Below are 18,662 nucleotides of genomic sequence, written 5' to 3'. Positions count from 1 at the left end.
ACTGACAAAGGATTAATCTCCAAAATTTACAAACAGCTCATGAAGCTCAATATCAAAAAGAAAACAACCGGATCCAAAAATGGGCAGAAGACGTAAAGAGACATTTCTCCAAAGAAGATATACAGATTGCCAACAAACACATGAAAGAATGCTCAACATGATTAATCATTAGAGAAATTTAAATCAAAACTACAATGAGATATCATCTCACACCAGTCAGAATGACCATCATCAAAAAATCTACAAACATTAAGTGCTGGAGAGGGTGTGGAGAAAAGGGAACCCTCTTGCACTGTTGGTGGGAATGTAAATTGATACGGTCACTATGGAGAACATATGGAGGTTCCTCAAAAAATTAAAAATAGAACTACCGTACGACACAGCAATCCCACTACTGGGCATATACCCTGAGAAAACCATAATTCAAAAAGAGTCATGTATCAGAATGTTCATTGCAGCTCTATTTACAATAGCCAGGACATGGAAGCAACCTAAGTGTCCATCAACAGATGAATGGATAAAGAAGATGTGGCACATATACACAATGGAATATTACTCAGCCATATAAAGAAATGAAATTGAGTTATTTGTAATGAGGTGGATGGAACTAGAGTCTGTCATACAGAGTGAAGTAAGTCAGAAAGAGAAAAACAAATACTGTATGCTAACACATTTATATGGAATCTAAAAAAAAATTGTCATGAAGAACCTAGGGGCAAGACGGGAATAAAGACACAGACCTACTAGAGAATGGACTTGAGGACACAGGGAGGGGAAGGGTCAGGTGGGACAAAGTGAGAGAGTGGCATGGGCATATATACACTACCAAATGTAAAACTGATAGCTAGTGGACAGCATCCACATAGCATAGGGAGATCAGCTCGGTGCTTTGTGACCACCTAGAGCAGTGGGTTAGGGAGTGTGGGAGGGAGGGATACGCAAGAGGGAAGAGATATGGGTATATATGTGTGTGTATAAGTGATTCACTTTGTTATAAAGCAGAAAAGAACACACCATTGTAAAGCAATTATACTCCAATAAAGATGTTAAGAAAATGCACATTTCACTCAGTTCTGGACATTTCTGTCATCTCTTAGACACTCCATTAATACTCTTGAAATTTTCATTTACAGAAACACAGTAAGTTCTTAAGAACACTTCAAAAATTTTGCAGTAATAGATTAAAATTTGTCGTGTGAACCATAATGCTAAAAAGGTACCTAAAACATTTGTATTAATAAGGCTATAATTATATTCACTGCTTTCCTAAAATGCTGAAATATTTAATGTTAAAATGTAGGTCTGTCTTGAAGTAGTGTAGGAAATCATATCAGTAATTTTCCTGGTTGCTGGGTAATTACATTTTGATGTTTCTATTTCATTTCCCACTCAGTGATTACAAGTCCTTTCACTGATATTTTCTGTAATGCTAAACAATTGGATTTGAATTAGCTGAAACCTGAAACACATCTTTAAGATAAATGCTTATAGATTCAATTTGTTTGCTAAGCTTTCAAAGCTTTATTTTAATTTTAAATTTATTCTTTATTGGATTAATTGTTTTACATCTAGTGAAATGATATTGTAGGATTTTTTCATATCTAATAGTTATTTTTGGTCTGATCTCTATGGGATAATTGCAGTTATTGAATGACTTGGATCATAAAAATTTAGGTTCACTTTTCCTTGTTCATTACTTAATGATATGTTTCTGGTCTGAATTATCTTGGTAATTACCTAAATTTTTTGTTTTGTAGGTTGAGACACTCATTAAACATCCAGAAGAATGTTAAAGCTTTCTTCTTGCTCATGCTTTTCCAACTAGAAGAAAGTTACTAATACCGATTTCACTCAATCTAAACAGGGACTACGTGAGATGAAACAATTAGTCACAACTGTTCAAAGGGAACTTTATTTTTCAATTAAATCTAGTAGCAGTGTGTGGGTTAATGTAGATTTATGTATTAAAGTACATATATGGGATTTGTTTTAAAATGGAAGAATATATTTATTTAAAGAGCAAGTAAGAGTTTGCTATATTTTAACATGTCATTTGTAAACTGGGAACTTAAAGACAAATTGGAAAAGATAGTCATAGGACAATACTATCAAATCATAATGGATTGAAACCTGGGAAATGAAGATAATCCAACAGGTTATTTCCAATATTTATTGGAAAATGCTTAAGATTTTTGAGTGAAATACATAAAATATACTAAAATTTTTCAATAAATGTGATACTGCATTGTAATTAATGAAGGTGAATCTTAATAGTTTTATATTTTAACATGGCATTAATTCTGTAGGAATTTAAAAATTTTGTAAGTTTGTATACTTTTAAATATAATTTTATGCATGAAATCTAAATTGATACGGGGTTTTGATTTTAAAACAGTTTAATTGGTTTGACTTAAAATTTTTACATGTACTAATTAAAATGCAACTTCTCATCTAACTTTAAAAAATTCCCAAGAATTATACAAGAGCACATAACAATGTTTAAAATAATGTTGACTATTTCTTACTAAAAAAGTTAATTTATAATTTATTCCAGTCTGAACTCTGAATGATACAGTAAGCCATGTAAGTGATTTCTTCACATTTAGTTGCTTAGAATTTCAGGGTTCTTAAACAACGGAAAAGTGTGTGTTTATCTCTAGAATCATGGCCTTTGAATCAAAGTGTTGTTAGTACATCCTAGTTAAGAGACATCTTGAAAAATCAGAGATCCTAAAATTGGATTCTCCACAAAGCACATATGAAAACTTTATTCTCTAAAATGGGAACATCTACCATCACAATCCTACCTGAGTCAATAATTCTGATATTTCCAGGCTCTCCTCTCACTAAGAACTAAACTTGGAACAGTGTCATTTTATCTTTTGGTAATATAAACAGTAATAAATTGCCCCTAGACTTCATTTTTTTGCATCTTATCACTGTGAGCACAGAAAGATGTCATTTTTGTAAACGAGGAGAAGGTAGAAGAAAAACTTCAGGAATTAAAAACTTGTCAGGAAATGTGCCCCCTTTTGTAAACTGTCAGGAATACAATTTGTACATCTCTTATTCAGAGGTACACTCCTTGACTAAATAAACGGTTACTGAATTTCATATGAGTCTATTGCAGCATATTAAATATAGTTCTCTGCATTTCTAAAGCACATAACCTCCCTGCCATGGTTTCTATTTCAGTATATATATTATTTACCTAGAAGATGATGCCTTTTATTTTAAAAATGTATTTAGGTGCTTTTAAAAGAAGATTTTTCACCTTACAAACTGTTAATTTACATTTTTTACCTGCTGACACTATCTGAAAGAATTTTACCTGATAATAAATCTGGAGGAATTGCAATGAGACAATAGTTATTTGGCGTTCACTGTCTGAGCAACCATTGCTTTTTGGAGGCATTTAATCTTAAGTGTCCCAAAGCTACCCTAGAAAACTTACAAAACAGTAAAGAAAATCATTTTTGTAAAAATCATTTTGTTCAAGGAGGTCACTTGTAAGGCTTAAAGAACATTATTTTCAATCCTCTTTATTCAAATATCCACTAATATATGTTTGGGTTGACTATTCAATTTTATTGGGGAAAGGTGAACATTTGTAAAAAAATTTTAAGCAGAAATTTTAAACCTCAATGGCTACTACCGGTTTTTATTTTAAAGAAACATTTTAGAAGTCACTACTACAAATGCATGGAATTCCCTTTTTAACTCTAGTTTTACAAGCTGAAGATATTACAATATCATTTTTTCATTTGGGATTGAAGCCACATTCTATATAGAAAAGTGTTTGTTTTAAATGTTGTCCTATGATAAAAGTAAAATTGCTGAATCATATAGTAGTCTGAACCTCATACCATGCTCTACTGTCATTTTCATGGTGACCAAATCTCCCCTACTGATTCTCCAGGGCTGCATCAGTGCTGAAACAGGATTCAATCTTAGGCTTCTGGGTTCTCTAGTTGAGCCAAAGGACCAAGTGTGACTTGGTCATACTTTATTTATAAGGGAAATGGACTACTTATTAGAATTTTAAAGAATGGTTCAAATACTATCACCAGTCTAGAATGTATAAAATGTAAATTTTCATAAATAATCATGAAACTACTTGAGTTGGATTTAACAGGGTTAGTCAATCCATCACTTTTAACTAGGAGTCATGAGAGAGAATTTTCCAAGAGGGCCCTCTCAAGATATTTCTCTCTTGGGAAAGCCGCTTATGCATTTATAGGGGTTAACATCTTGGCCATAAAGTACTGAGAGGTATATCAATATAGTATTATTTTTCTAGAATAGGGAGTTTGATTTCTTTTTATTTTGAAGGGTCATAAAAAGCACATGTATTGGGTTGGCCAAAAAGTACGTTCGGGTCATTCCATAAGATGGTACCAAAAACACGAACGAACTTTTTGGCCAACCCAATACAACAAAGTCATTTATAAATTTTCTGTTGCTCTTTCAAGGGCTAAATCTAAACAAAAAGCGTTTCTGTTGCTGTTTCAAACACTAATACAATCCATGTAGACACAACAACTGTGTGAAAAATAACCTTACAGTTCCCCATATTAAAGCAAAGCAAAACAAAAAGTACAATGAGTTGAGCTTAAAGATCACCTGTTACATGTTAAATTGGTTTCCAGACAGCATATATTCAAAATAGTATATTTTGCTCAAACTCAAAAAATTCAAGGAAAACTTAAGAGCTGATGTTCCAACAAATTAGCTGCCTCCAATTACACATGCTGAAAATATGTTCATAAATGAAGCAGTGGATTAGCAATACAATTTCCTATACTTATTACATAAATTTTATCATTATAATATATAAAATAGAACCACTAAAATAATAGCAGAACTGAAAACAAAACATTAATGTATTTCTTTTATAATGGTAAAGCAAATGAATCCCAAAGCAGGTTAAAATGTCGGGTTTTATGCCTTGCCGAAATGGACTTCATAAGGATGTTTACCAGGGCTTCCCTGGTGGTGCAGTGGTTGAGAGTCCGCCTGCCGATGCAGGGGACACGGGTTCGTGACCCGGTGCGGGAAGATCCCACATGCCGCGGAGCGGCTGGGCCCGTGAGCCATGGCCACTGAGCCTGCGCGTCCGGAGCCTGTGCTCCGCAACGGGAGAGGTCACAACAGTGAGAGGGTCGCGTACCACCAAAAAAAAAAAAAAAAAAAAAAAGTTTACCAAACTGTAGTCCCACATATCTCCCAATCCTGTTGCAATGTTAATTTACAGAGTTACTTATTTTTAAAAAATCTTCTATAAATGGAACTGCTGTATTCATATATTGATATAATTTTGAAAAGCATTACAATCTTTAAACTTCAAAAATTTTCTCAATTATACACTTTAATTTATATTTTTAAAATTGGGTGAATATTTTCAGATAATAGATCCATCGAATGAAAGGAGTTTTAATCAGATCTCAGGAGTTTTGCATATTGATATCTTTATCAATGTCTAAAACAAAAAGGTGGCTAAAGGCAAATTTTAAAATCACTTCAATTTGGAGGTATTTTAATAGAGCCTTTCTGAGATAATACAAAAAAAGGAATTTGGGTCCAGGAGCTTTCCCACTTTTTAAAAAGATATTCACAACTTTTCTAGCTCTGATATTTTGTCTTTAATTTAGCTGGGCTCTCATTTAAAACAATACTTAATCCTTCTCTTCAGTTTTCTTTGACTAAACTGGACATCAGTCTCTATTAGAATAACTCTGAATTTAAAAGTTACAAATACTCTAGTAGTGAAACTTTGATAATAACATGTGAATATTTGTGAAATGCAAGAATATTTTAGTTTTTAAAAATATGTACCAATAACTGACACCAAATATGTCCCACTGATATGAATGCTAGAAGTATATCAAAAGGTTTTTCTTTTTTTGGTTTTGGTTAGGTTTCTGGAGGGAAAAAAACAACAACAAAACAAAACTCCTGAGCCAAGACTCAGTCTTGAATTGTATAAAATAAAATAAGAAAAGACAGCATCATTTCTCTCTTGTAATGGGATGACATGCTATAGAGTTATATTTTTAACTAACTTCTATTAGCTCCTTTAGGACAAGAGGCTAGCACTCATTTAAAAAATTCCATTTATTATCCTAATGAACAGAATGAGATAGTAGTGCTTCTCAACCCAACTAGCCTAATCTTGGAGATATATTCATACACTATAGAAGATAAATATTTTTCTGCTTGAGTTGGGAGCAAAGAGGACAGCCTAGCTTGATGATGGTATCAACAGAAAGAAAGCCATGATAGATAAAGCTATAGCTTTCTCTTTAGTGATACCATTCCCTTCAACAAGTTTGGATTCTCTCTCTTGAGAAAAATCTGAACTTTTAAAATGCCAATTCTGAGCTTCTTTGCTATAATGGAAACACATGATTGACATGGTAGGAGGAAGCATATAGCTTTCAGGCCATTTTCCCATCAGGAGAATACCATAGGGGATTTGCTTTTTAGGGAAGGAGTTCAAATTCTCAAAAGGACCAAAGGAAACTAAGGGAGCACATGGATGGTAAGATGTTTCCAAATAGCTTCAAAATTCTGCTGTTCAGCATAAAATGCTACTCTGGAAAATACTGAACCTTTACCCCTGACTCATCACTATCATAGTTCTTTTATTCTTAAATACTTTTCCTATATCTTTTGTAAATTTGTTGGTACTGTTAATATAGCATAAAATCCTTCAGTTTTATGTAGAAGCACTCTCATTGATATGGGGATATATGTATATGTATAACTGATTCACTTTGTTATAAAGCAGAAACTAACACACCATTGTAAAGCAATTATACTCCAATAAAGATGTTAAAAAAAAAGACACACTCTCATTAACTGAAAACTAAACAGTATACTTAGGGCAGAAAGATCAATCATTTTTAGCCCATACATTATACTGATAGATGACTGAATTTTCTCTTTAATATAGCATTTTAAAATTCTTTATTTGTCCCAAGCAAGGAAGTGAATCCATACAATGTTTTAAAGCTTCACGGTTATGAGATATATATATATATATATATATATATATATATTCATATACTGATGGCCAGTGGTACTGTGGTATAAAACATTTCATAAATATTGGTTATTTGAAAATGCCATCTTTGGTGTACTTCTTTTGTCCAATACTGTAATATAGAGAGGACAGATTAAGCACAGTCTATAAGTGACAAATTCTCAGAATATGCCTGTTGGATCATGTTGTGATGGAAAACCTTGTGACAGTCAATGAAAACTGAGATGGAAACTCATAAAAAATTAGAAGCAAGCAAAAATAGTGAAGTTATCTGATGGTCTTATCTATATTCATTCAGGACAGCTCCTCCCCTTCTGTCATCCCAGGTAATCTTGGTCATGGATTATTTTCTTCATTACAGGAAGAAAATACAGTTTTAATCCCACTGGAAGATTTGCTAGCTGCATATCTGATGTTGTGAGTAGATATTCAGATACATGATGAACATATACAATTGTTGAATAAATTACAGCATTATGCAAAATCTCATATGATGAGGCACTTGAGTGTCGTGTTAGAAACTGATCTTTGGAAAGGCAAGATGGAAAAAAGCCTCATTTAGTAATGAAAATATTCTCACTTACTAACATTGAACGTCTCCACATATTAAGATGTTGGTCAAGTCGGTCATAAAAATGGTAAATGCAATAGCTAAAAACCTCTGCCTGCTTTTTGCTGTTTGACATGTAGAGTCTCTTTTTAACAGATGATGATAGAAAACTTTCACATTCAGAGTTGGTCATTTTCATTCTTTTCAACTTGTTTGGGGGAAAATGAAGAAATCTGTATAAGTGGTCACAGTATTGGCTGTCCAGCTGGACGGTACTATTCTTCAGATCCACAAGTCAACTTATTTGATAGTTGATAAATTACTAATGGCCAATGTTTTCCAGAATCATTTTTTCAGTGTTCCTTCAAACTATAGTAGGATATTGTATCTAACCCAATTCAATTGAGAAACGAAATATATGCTTACAAAGTCCAGGGTTTTAATATCTTCTGAATCTGTTGTCTTTGAAATTAGGCTTTTTTGTTAGGCACTGAAAATTCATTGATGGTAATATTCACTAGCAAAAAATTAAGTAAAGGTAACAAAGGAATTGACTGAATACAAAAATGTTTGCACTGGTCTTTACTGTACATCTGGATTTTAAAATATGAGTCTGTTCTTTTGTAATTTAATCAAAGTTGCAGGCATCTCTAATGTATTTGTCATAGAAAATTTGAAAGTCATAAGTAGTCAGTCAGACTTAAAAATCATTTTAAGTGGTCCACAACATTTGAAAGTTGTTATAGATAATTGATAACATTTGAAAATCATTTAAAGAGGTCATTTCACAGATGATATTGTATTTACTGTGATGGTTTAAGCTATAATTGATGAAAAATTGTTGGTAACTGCATAAAAATAAAAATAGAGCTTAAATTTTATGGAAATTGGAAAATTGCTTTTAAGAGGTGTTTAATTAAAGCAAAGTTTCTACTGTGTTTTTTTAAAAGCCATACCATTTGGCACATGAAAGTGTAGTGGGTGGTATGGCTGAAACAATGTAGGTGGTAGTACAGATGTTACATAATACGTAGGGGACCCTCCCCAAGCAGCAAGGTATGGAGCAGGCAGATAAAAGCAAGTTACCTTGCCTGTATTAGGTAGGATATTCTGTTCTCCAAGTACTTTTAAAGCCATAAGCGTGATCATATTGAGGGTCTGTCTTCTTTTAGGACCCATGGGGAGAACAGTGCTTTCATTCACAACTCCATGCAAGGTCATGAGGTAGTCATACTTTCTCTTTTCTTCACCTATGAAATGGTTGTAGAGGTATGATTCAATCTTCTTTCGCTGTTCTTCTATATCAGGAAAATCAATGAAGAATCTAGAACACATATAACGTTCTAGAGTCTTGATTTCTGCTTCACAAACTGGCTTAAAGTTATGAACCAGCAAGTTACTGTATTTCAGAAGGCCACCACCTCTAATTTCTTCAGGTTTTCTGGTAGATATAAGCTTGTGCTGCAAGTGTGTCATTGCTTCTTGGAAGTTTCCATACATGCTTTCAGCTACCACAACAGGATATAATTCTTTGGTTAGCGTACCACTTTTGTCACTGTAGAAATCTAACATGGGATCCAAGATAATTTGAAAGGAATCTACACTAAATTCAAATTGTCGTCTGAGTGAATTCACAAATTTTAGCTCTACATTCTTCCCAGTGTTATTAGAAAGAGAGATAAGACTCCAACGATCATGCTTATTGCAAACTTTGACCATTTTCTGCACGTAAGCCTCTTTCATAGTCTTTAGGGTGATCTTTTCCTTTTTAACACCTTTTGGTAAAAAGTCGAGTAGGCAACCTAGAACTACATCCTTAACAAGCTGAAATTCCTGATCGCTTGGTAGTTCAATACCTAAAATAACATCCAGATCCTTATAGCTCATGCCATTGTAGCTTGCAAGTATGTAACTTGCTGTGGAACCATTCAATCGGGTATCTTTAACAATAATTCCTTGCTCTATCAGTTGATCTTTCACAACATGAATGATATCTTTCGGTTTCACCTCCAATGTGGGGAAATTCCCCCTTCCATGAATTGGAATTACTTCATCTAACACTTGATGCAGTGTTATAACTTGATCCCAAGTGAGATTGCTGAATCTGATTTCAGACATTATGAAGTCAGTAGGTCAACTAGAAAGTAAGCAAAATATTGAGAAGAAATTTAGCATCTTGATATCAGTGTTACAGCTAAAGCATATGAAAAGTAAAAAATAGACTTACCTTCAACATAAATCAAACTAATATTAGGCAGTAAATTATCAATGTATCTAATTGTGTTCAAATCTATAAGTGAAATAAAAGCACTATGATTATATCAAATTTGTTAGATTGATTGGTGCATGTAAACAGACATTCTCAGGGATTTGTTAGAGTTGGAATTATTTTTGATGTGAAACGGTGGCCTTTCTCAATCTTTCCTCATGTAAGTACTATAACAAGTATATTTATTTGGTGGTATAAATTTTGTTCATGAGATAATCAGAGCACATAATTGAGGTTAACTGTCATGAATTTAAAGTGAGATCAGATAGCATGTCTGTGTGTGGTAGACCCAATTGACTGAACAGCATAATGTTTAAAAGCAATATATAGCATCTTTAATCCAAAAGCATCAGAGCATTCTATTATTAAATTTTATATATATTACTGCTCTTGTTTTAAAGAATGCTACTGAAGTCCATTATTAGATTATTAATTCCTTGAATTGCTTGAGGATAAGGAGAGTACCTAATGCAACACCTCCTCTATGTTCCTGGTAGCCCTTAAAGAATTGTTGGTTAAAGGAAATAATGAATGTCATTTTAAAATAGAAAACAAATAGTGTTACTAAATTTGTCTCCAAAATGAGCAAGAATATACAAAAGCATAAGATTCCTAATTTAAAAAAATGTTTTCTGCTGATGTGTAATATGACATGCTCAGAAAATTTTACAGTTGGGGGAATATTAGGAAGCTAAAATTATAGACACTATAAATATAATTAAATATAATTATACTATTATATAATTAGGTACAATTACAGTTATTACATGGACCTTCAAATACTCTTAAGCTATTTAAGCAATAAATCTAGTAAGTAAAGTTCATTATGGATGTAGCTCTGGGTTTAGGCACTCTTTCCTGAATTCCAGAAATAAAAATTATACAAAGCTTATGACAGATTTGTATAGATAGTATTCATATTTTGCTTATCTAGAGAGCCATTAGAACAGAATATAAATATTTAGAATTTGGTGTTGTATATTTCTACATTTCCCCAGTAGAACTAGAGCAAAGAGAATCATCTTATTTCACATCTGTAAAACCAACTTTGACAGCCCAAGAATTTTGCAAAAGGCCAATTAAGCAATGGCAGATCTGTCAGTGAGAAGGCTAAACCTGTTTTGTTTCTCTATATGAAATCCCCATGTATATGAATTAGAGTATTTATTTTTATTATGTGATGAAATGGCCCATATAATGTGCTGTGTGTTTCATTTTAAGCCACATTAATTGCCAAAGTTCATACAGTTTTATCAGCTATGTCAATATCCAAATCAATCCTTAAAGATGAATGAACTGAACTGATTACACATCAGGTTGTTGGATTTTGGTCATTCATCCGTCAAGTGAAATGATCTTTATAGTGTCTTTAGGACAATGGAAAGAATAAAATGCTACATGAAGGATAGAATATGCAATAAGAACTGGCATGCTTATTTTCTAATTAATTTCCTGGAATTATCACTGAATTATTTGAAGCTAATAAAGTTTGTTATCCTCAAATTCTCCATCTGGAAAAGTAATAGTTAATAACATTGGCTGGCTTCATGTAAGACTTTATGGAGTTCAATCATTTACCTAATAAATATTTTAGAAATATCACATATAAACTATGTAATTTTAATTGTTATAGAAAAAAGTTCCCAAATTCCTTTTTAATATGCAAATTTCTTTTGCAAATGGAAATTTTATTTTCCTTAATGGCAAATTTCCTGTGTCAATATTAGCTAAAAGTTAAAAATTCAATGACCTAGGGAATTCCCTGGTGGTCCAGTGGTTAGGACTCTATGCTCTCACTGCCAAGGGCACGGGTTCAACCCCTGGTCGTGGAACTAAGATCCCACAAGCCACGTGGTGTGGCCAAAAAAACAAAAAAAAATTCAATGGCCTAATCCCAGGCCTACAATCCCCATTTAATCTATACTTCTAATCACCAATGATCTGAAAATAAAGGAGATCATTTACATTGTCATACTGACATTACTGAAGTTACCAAATTCTTTTCCATACAGAAGTTTCCAGGACCTTTATGTGCAAATAAAACCATCTAAAATATGAATAATTTAACTTTCTAATTGCCAGAAAGCAGGAGTCCTTTATCAAAAAGGTACCTTTCAGATCAAGAAATCATAAGCCTTGCTTTATATGTTGAATCTTCTCATAGATATTAGAGGAAAGGAAGGGACATAATTTTGTTTCCTGGATAGAATCACAGTAAGATCTTGCAAAGATGAGAAAGAGGTCCAGTTTCTCCAAAGAAGACATACAAATGGCCAAAAGGCACATGAAAAGATGCTCAGCATCACTAATTATTAGAGAAATACAAAACAAAACTACAAGGTATCACCTCATACTGGTCAAAACAGCCATGATCAAAAAGTCTACAAACAATAAGTGCTGGAGAAGGTGTGGAGAAAAGGGAACCATCCTACACCATTGGTGGGAATGTAAAACTAGTACAACCACTATGAAGAACAGTATGGATGTTCCTTAAAAAACTAAAAATAGAACTACCATACGATTCAGCAATCCCACTCCTGGGCATATATCTGGAGAAAACCATAATTTGAAAAGATACATGCACCCCAATGTCCACTGCAGCACTATTTACAATAGCAAGGACATGGAAGCCACCTAAACGTCCATCAACATAAGAATGGATAAAGATGTTGTACATATATACAACGGATTTTTACTCAGCCATAAAAAAGAATCAAATAATGTCATTTGCAGCAACATGGATGGACCTAGAGATTATCATACTAAGTGAAGTAAGTCAGAGAAAGACAAATATCATATGATATCATTCGTATGTGGAATCTAATTTAAAAAGCGATACAAATGAACTTATTTACAAAAGAGAAACAGACTTACAGATATCGAAAACAAACTTATAGTTACTAAAGGGGAAATGTGGTGGAGAGGGATAAATCAGGAGCTTGGGATGAACATGGACATACTACTATATATAAGATAGATAACCAACAAGGACCTACTGTATAGCACAGGGAACTCTACTCAATACTGTGTGGTAACCTATATGAGAAAAGAATCTGAAAATGAATAAATGTATGTATATGTGTAACTGAATCACTTTGCTGTACACCTGAAACTAATACAACATTGTAAATCAACTATACTCCAGTAAAATTAAAATAAAAAAAGAAAGAGGTCCAAAGTTTAACTTCACTTTATAATAGGAAAGTGGTGCAGGAAAACTGATCATAATTGTGCAACTATCTAGTTGATGCTTAATTACCTATGTTAATGATACCCAAACTTTATGGTCTTCAGAATTATCTAGAGAGCTTTAAAAAATACACATATAGAATATTTCAGGCCTAGTATTTCTTGTTAAAAAAGGTAACAGTGAAGCCAACTTGCTAGGATGTGGGAAACCTGTGTCCTAGATTGAGCAATATATTACTTAATTGTTCAAAATCAGGGCTTTAAAAACCAGTTAGTATTTTTACCTTTCTTTAGCTATAACTACATACAATTATTTTTTAAATCAAGCTTATTTTTCTATTGAATTAATACCTCATTAACAACCAAAGATTTCTGAGCCACCATCTCACTGAACACCTCTACAGCTTCATGCACAGGAAATGCAAATTAGAATTTTTAAAAATAGACTTAGGAAAATAATTATAAAAATACATCTGTGATACACACATTATTATCTATGATAATAAATCTGTGATACAGACACACATACACACATATATGAGCACACAAAATATAATGAAATATATGTCAGAATGGAATAAATATGTCACTTATATTGATCTGAAATCTATACACACTTCCACTAATGCTCACTTCTATTAACATGAATAATCAAGATTTGAGAGTAATATTATGCTTCTTTGGCACATCTACTATTCATTTTCACATAATGTACAATATCAATTAATGCTATAAGTACAAATTTCAAATATAACATTAAAATAATGATTTATCTTTCATGTGTAGATTATGGTTCAGCATTTAACTGTCACACCTCATATAGCAGAATCAAATACTTTATATCAAAGACAAAAAAGTAACAAAACTTGTCGGGAAATTTGATTTGATTTGATGAACCAGAAAGCATGGCTAAATATAGACTTTGGATGACTATCATATTAGAAGTTTGAAAACTCCAACAAAGCCATCAATATTGCTTATGTTTCTGTCTTGAGCACAGTACAATTCTTAGTTACTGAAAGTGTATTTATTGAGCATGAGGTATATTTTCATGGACTAATAACTCAAATTCAAGGCAGAAATTCTTCAATAATTTGCCACATAAGCCCAAACAGAAGCCCAAAATCTGAAATTCCTAATTATTCTCCAAATATGAGGATCAGCAGTAGTTCACTATTTTAACAGAGCATATAAATCTTGTTCTGACTCTCTGCCTTCTTGCAATTTACTTATCCTTAAAGCTACCACTTTTTACATCTAACTTAACTAATATTAGTGTATCCAACTTTAGTAAACACTGAATTCAAAACAAAGTGGTTTCCATTATTCAGTGGGTTAAATTCACCTGGTAATGCAAGGTAAAATGAGTGAGTTGCCAAGATTTCACAAAGGACTGTGAATAGATACTCGTATAATAAAATATAATTATTCCCCCTACCACTACTGTATGGGAAATGAAGAACTTAGCCATCGTTTTCATATTTGTATTAATATTAGAATGTTATTTTCAAAGAGAAAAAGACTTAAGATTTACTTTGAAGGAATAGTTTCAAGGATGCACTATAGTTGAATTGATATGATGATTCAGTGGATCCTTCAGTGAAGATAAGAATTTTCATCTGATCACTAAATAAAGTCATGAATCAACCAGGAATGCAGGGAGAAAACAGCAAGTAATAATAGTCATTTAATAATGTTATATACAAGTAATATGATGACTGCTGGCCAGTAGTCCTACAAATTATATATATATATATATATATATATATATACACACACACACACACACACACACACACACACACATACATATATCACACGCACACACACACTTAGGATACATCAGGATTACATGGAGGATCTGTAAACATAGAATTCTGGGTCCCAACTCCAGTGTTTCTTCTTCGGGTTGGAGGTAGGGCCTGAATATTTGCATTTCTACCAACTTCCAAGGTAATGTTGATGCTGCTGGTAAGAGAACCACACTTAATAATCATTAATCTAAAATAAACTCAGAAAGAAGAGTAAAGGAACAGTAGTCCCAATAGCAATAACTAGTCCCTCATAGAATTTGGCTATTTCTATTTAATTTAAAGCATTACATTGAATAATGTAGATAATTCTGATCAAAGTGAATGTTCCTTTAAACATCTAGACTTCCTATTTTTACCTTGTAACAGTCCAATATTATTTTTTCAAATAAACATTAAAGGTAATAGAAAATCTTTAAAAAGTTTGTATTATAATTCTAAAATATAAGTCTAACTTGTACCACTATCTATCGTAAATGATGATATATAGAAACGGACTCCTGTGCTTTAGGAACACTTAAGACATATACACATATGCCTACATATAGATAAACAGACGAAGAGTTGGTTTTTTTTGTTTGTTTGTTTGTTTTTTGCTTTTTTGCCGTATGTGGGCCTCTCACTGTGGTGGCCTCTCCCATTGCAAAGCACAGGCTCCGGACGTGCAGGCTCAGCGGCCATGGCTCACAGGCCCAGCTGCTCCGCGGCATGTGGGATCTTCCCGGACCAGGGCACGAACCTGTGTCCCCTGAATCGGCAGGTGGACTCTCAACAACTGCGCCACCAGGGAAGCCCAACAAAGAGTTTTTGATCATATATATTTTACCAGTCCAAAGAAGTGTTATTTGCTGACTGGAAAAAGGTGTTGGATATTTTATCTAGTATACTGCATTTGTTTCCAAGAAAGAATGTTAATGTCTGTGAGAAATGGTAAGAAGTGACAATGCAGTATTTAATTAAGCAATGGTTTACTCACAAACAACCATTATTCCTTTAAAAATACAGATACCTATTTCAGAAAAAAAGTAGTATTTTTGTATATCAAGAAGAAAACATTATGATTACAAATGATATTACTTTGATGTTTCCATGTGGTATTCAATAAGATGGTAGAATACCCTAGCCAACATTCATAGTATAATGCACTAAATTAAAAGAAAATCTATGAAACAAGCATTAATCATCTCACAGAAATGTCTCACATTATTTTCACCCTGTCAAAAGAAAAGAGCGAAGTATTACATTAACCTAAGAGAAAACTCTTATTGATATCCGACTCATTCAAATCTGAGAGAAAATTTAATAAAATACTGACTGGGATATCAATGAACATATAAGTCATCATGGTCAATACTTTGTGTCTGGCTCTGTGATTTAAAAAATGTAAGATGTCTACTGTTTTGTACTTTTGCCTTTCACAAATATAGTGACGTCAATCGAGTTGTTGGCTACTCAAACCATATTCTTTTCTTTTCTTTTCTTTTTTTTTGCAGTACAAGGGCCTCTCACTGCTGCAGCCTCTCCCGTTGCGGAGCACAGGCTCCGGACGTGCAGGCCCAGCGGCCATGGCTCACGGGCCCAGCCGCTCCGCGGCATGTGAGATCTTACCGGACCGGGGCACAAACCCGCATCCCCTGCATCGGCAGGCGGACCCTCAACCACTGCGCCACCGGGGAAGCCCCTAAACCATATTCTTTTGATTTAATAATTGCTGGGGAGTACAGGAGTAATTGTAGAAGGAATAAAGTATTGCAATAGCTATGTATAAATAAATTTTAAAAAATCTTTTTAACCAAAGTATCTTAAGTCAGGTTTGATGTTTTTAAAAAAATTCCCAAGACTTAAAAAAAAAAAAAAGAATTCCCAGCAGAAAACATTTTTTCTTGCTTGTTTATGGTGCTAACCCAAAGCACATGATACCAGTCAGAGATAATAAAAGCAGTGAAAGGCAAAGTGAGTTGCTTCAAATGGGATAAAAGTGATCTCTGTAACAATAGAGAGCTCCAGTGATTTTGTTGCCTGATTACAGAGAATGCAAATTAAAAGTGGAAGTCTATTTCTAATAGTCATAATATCGATAGGACTGAGATTTAAAATTAATGTACTTTTATCTCACTTTTCCTTGAAAGATGAGCATTTTGCAGTTATCACTACATACCAACAATTTATCTATATATCTCAGCTATCTTGAGTCCACAGTAATTATGCATATTACCTTTTCTGAATGCCTACAACATCTACCTACATAATCTTAAGGCAATGCTTAGAATGGCCACCAAATCCAAACAGATATCCCTTCACAGAGACAGAGATAACTCCATAGAATATTTCAGATTACAGGCACTCTTCAGAGACATTGAGGGTTTGGTTCCAGACCACCAAAATAGAGTGAATATTGGGAATTCCCTGGTGGTCCAGTGGGTAGGACTCCGTGCTCTCACTGCCAAGGGCCTGGGTTCAATCCCTGGTCAGGGAACTAAGATCCCAAAAGCTAAGTGGTGTGGCCAAAAAAAAAGGGCGGGGGGGGGCATGAAGAAGCCACTCCTCCTTCACACTGAGGTCTTAGAGCTAGAACAGAGACAACAATGCAGGGAGAAATAAATAAAGATTTGAAGTCAAATGAGAAGCTAGGTGTGTCTTATTAAAATAGATAGATAGATAAATAAATAAATAAATAAATAAAGTGAATATTGCAATAAAGTGAGTAACATAATTTTTTGGTTTCCCAGTGCACGTAAAATTTGTGTTTACACTAGTCTGTAGTCTATTAAAGTGTACAATAGCATTGTCTAAAAAAACAATGTACATATATTAATTTAAAATACTTTATTGATAAAAAATGCTAACCATCATCTGAGCCTACAATGAATCATTTGCCTCAGTGTTGATGGCTGCTGACTGATAAAGTGTGGTGACTGCTGAAAGTTGGAGTGCTTGTGGCAATTTCTTGAGACAGTGAAGTTTGCCACATCAATGGATTCTTCCTTTCATGAACGATTTCTCTCAAATATTATGCTTAGATCCATTTCCCATTCTAAAAGTCAGTGCTCTTACTGACTGAGAATTTACATGAATTCTCAGTTTCCTGCCATTGATGAATAGGGAAATAACTTGTTCGTGAAATTCTTATATATGGGTAGTACCATGCTAAAAGAATGTCTTTTGAGTGGAAAAGCTCAGGTGAAAAGTGCATTGGGACAATAAAGATAAACATGCCAGGCACCTAGAGAAAAGAACACAAAGGTCCCAAAGAGGAGCAGCTCTGAATTTAAAGGCATGATGCTCAGAAGCTTAAACAAACTGCCTTCCCACCAACAGTGCAAGAGTGTTCCCTTTTCTCCACACCCTCTCCAGCATTTATTGTTTCTAGATTTTTTGATGATGGCCATTGATACAGCCACTATGGAGAACAGTATGGAGGTTCCTTGAAAAACTAAAGATAGAACTACCATATGACCCAGCAATCCCACTACTGGGCAAATACCCTGAGAAAACCATAATTCAAAAAGAGTCATGTACCAAAATGTTCAATGCAGCTCTATTTACAATAGCCAGGACATGGAAGCAACCTAAGTGTCCATCATCGGATGAATGGATAAAGAAGATGTGGCACATATATACAATGGAATATTACAAAACTGAGTTATTTGTAGTGAGGTGGATGAACCTAGAGTCTGTCATACAGAGTGAAGTCAGAAAGAGAAAAACAAATACCATATGCTAACACATATATATGGAATCTAAGAAAATAAAGAAAAAAAAAGGTCATGAAGAACCTAGGGGCAAGACAGGAATAAA

General features: G+C 33.6%; 1 protein-coding gene across 1 annotated transcript; it reads right to left on the bottom strand.

Annotated features, from left to right (window-relative positions):
- Nucleotides 1-8,525: 8,525 nt before the first annotated feature.
- Nucleotides 8,526-9,713, bottom strand: TENT5D (terminal nucleotidyltransferase 5D). Its single transcript, XM_004280458.1, has one exon. The coding sequence runs from the start codon at nucleotides 9,711-9,713 to the stop codon at nucleotides 8,526-8,528; it is 1,188 nt and encodes a 395-aa protein (XP_004280506.1).
- Nucleotides 9,714-18,662: the final 8,949 nt, after the last annotated feature.

The sequence above is a fragment of the Orcinus orca genome, chromosome X, assembly GCF_937001465.1.
Source record: "Orcinus orca chromosome X, mOrcOrc1.1, whole genome shotgun sequence".
Taxonomy (NCBI): domain Eukaryota; kingdom Metazoa; phylum Chordata; class Mammalia; order Artiodactyla; family Delphinidae; genus Orcinus; species Orcinus orca.
Note: the sequence above shows the minus strand (reverse complement) of the source record. Positions and strands in the feature narration are given on the sequence as shown.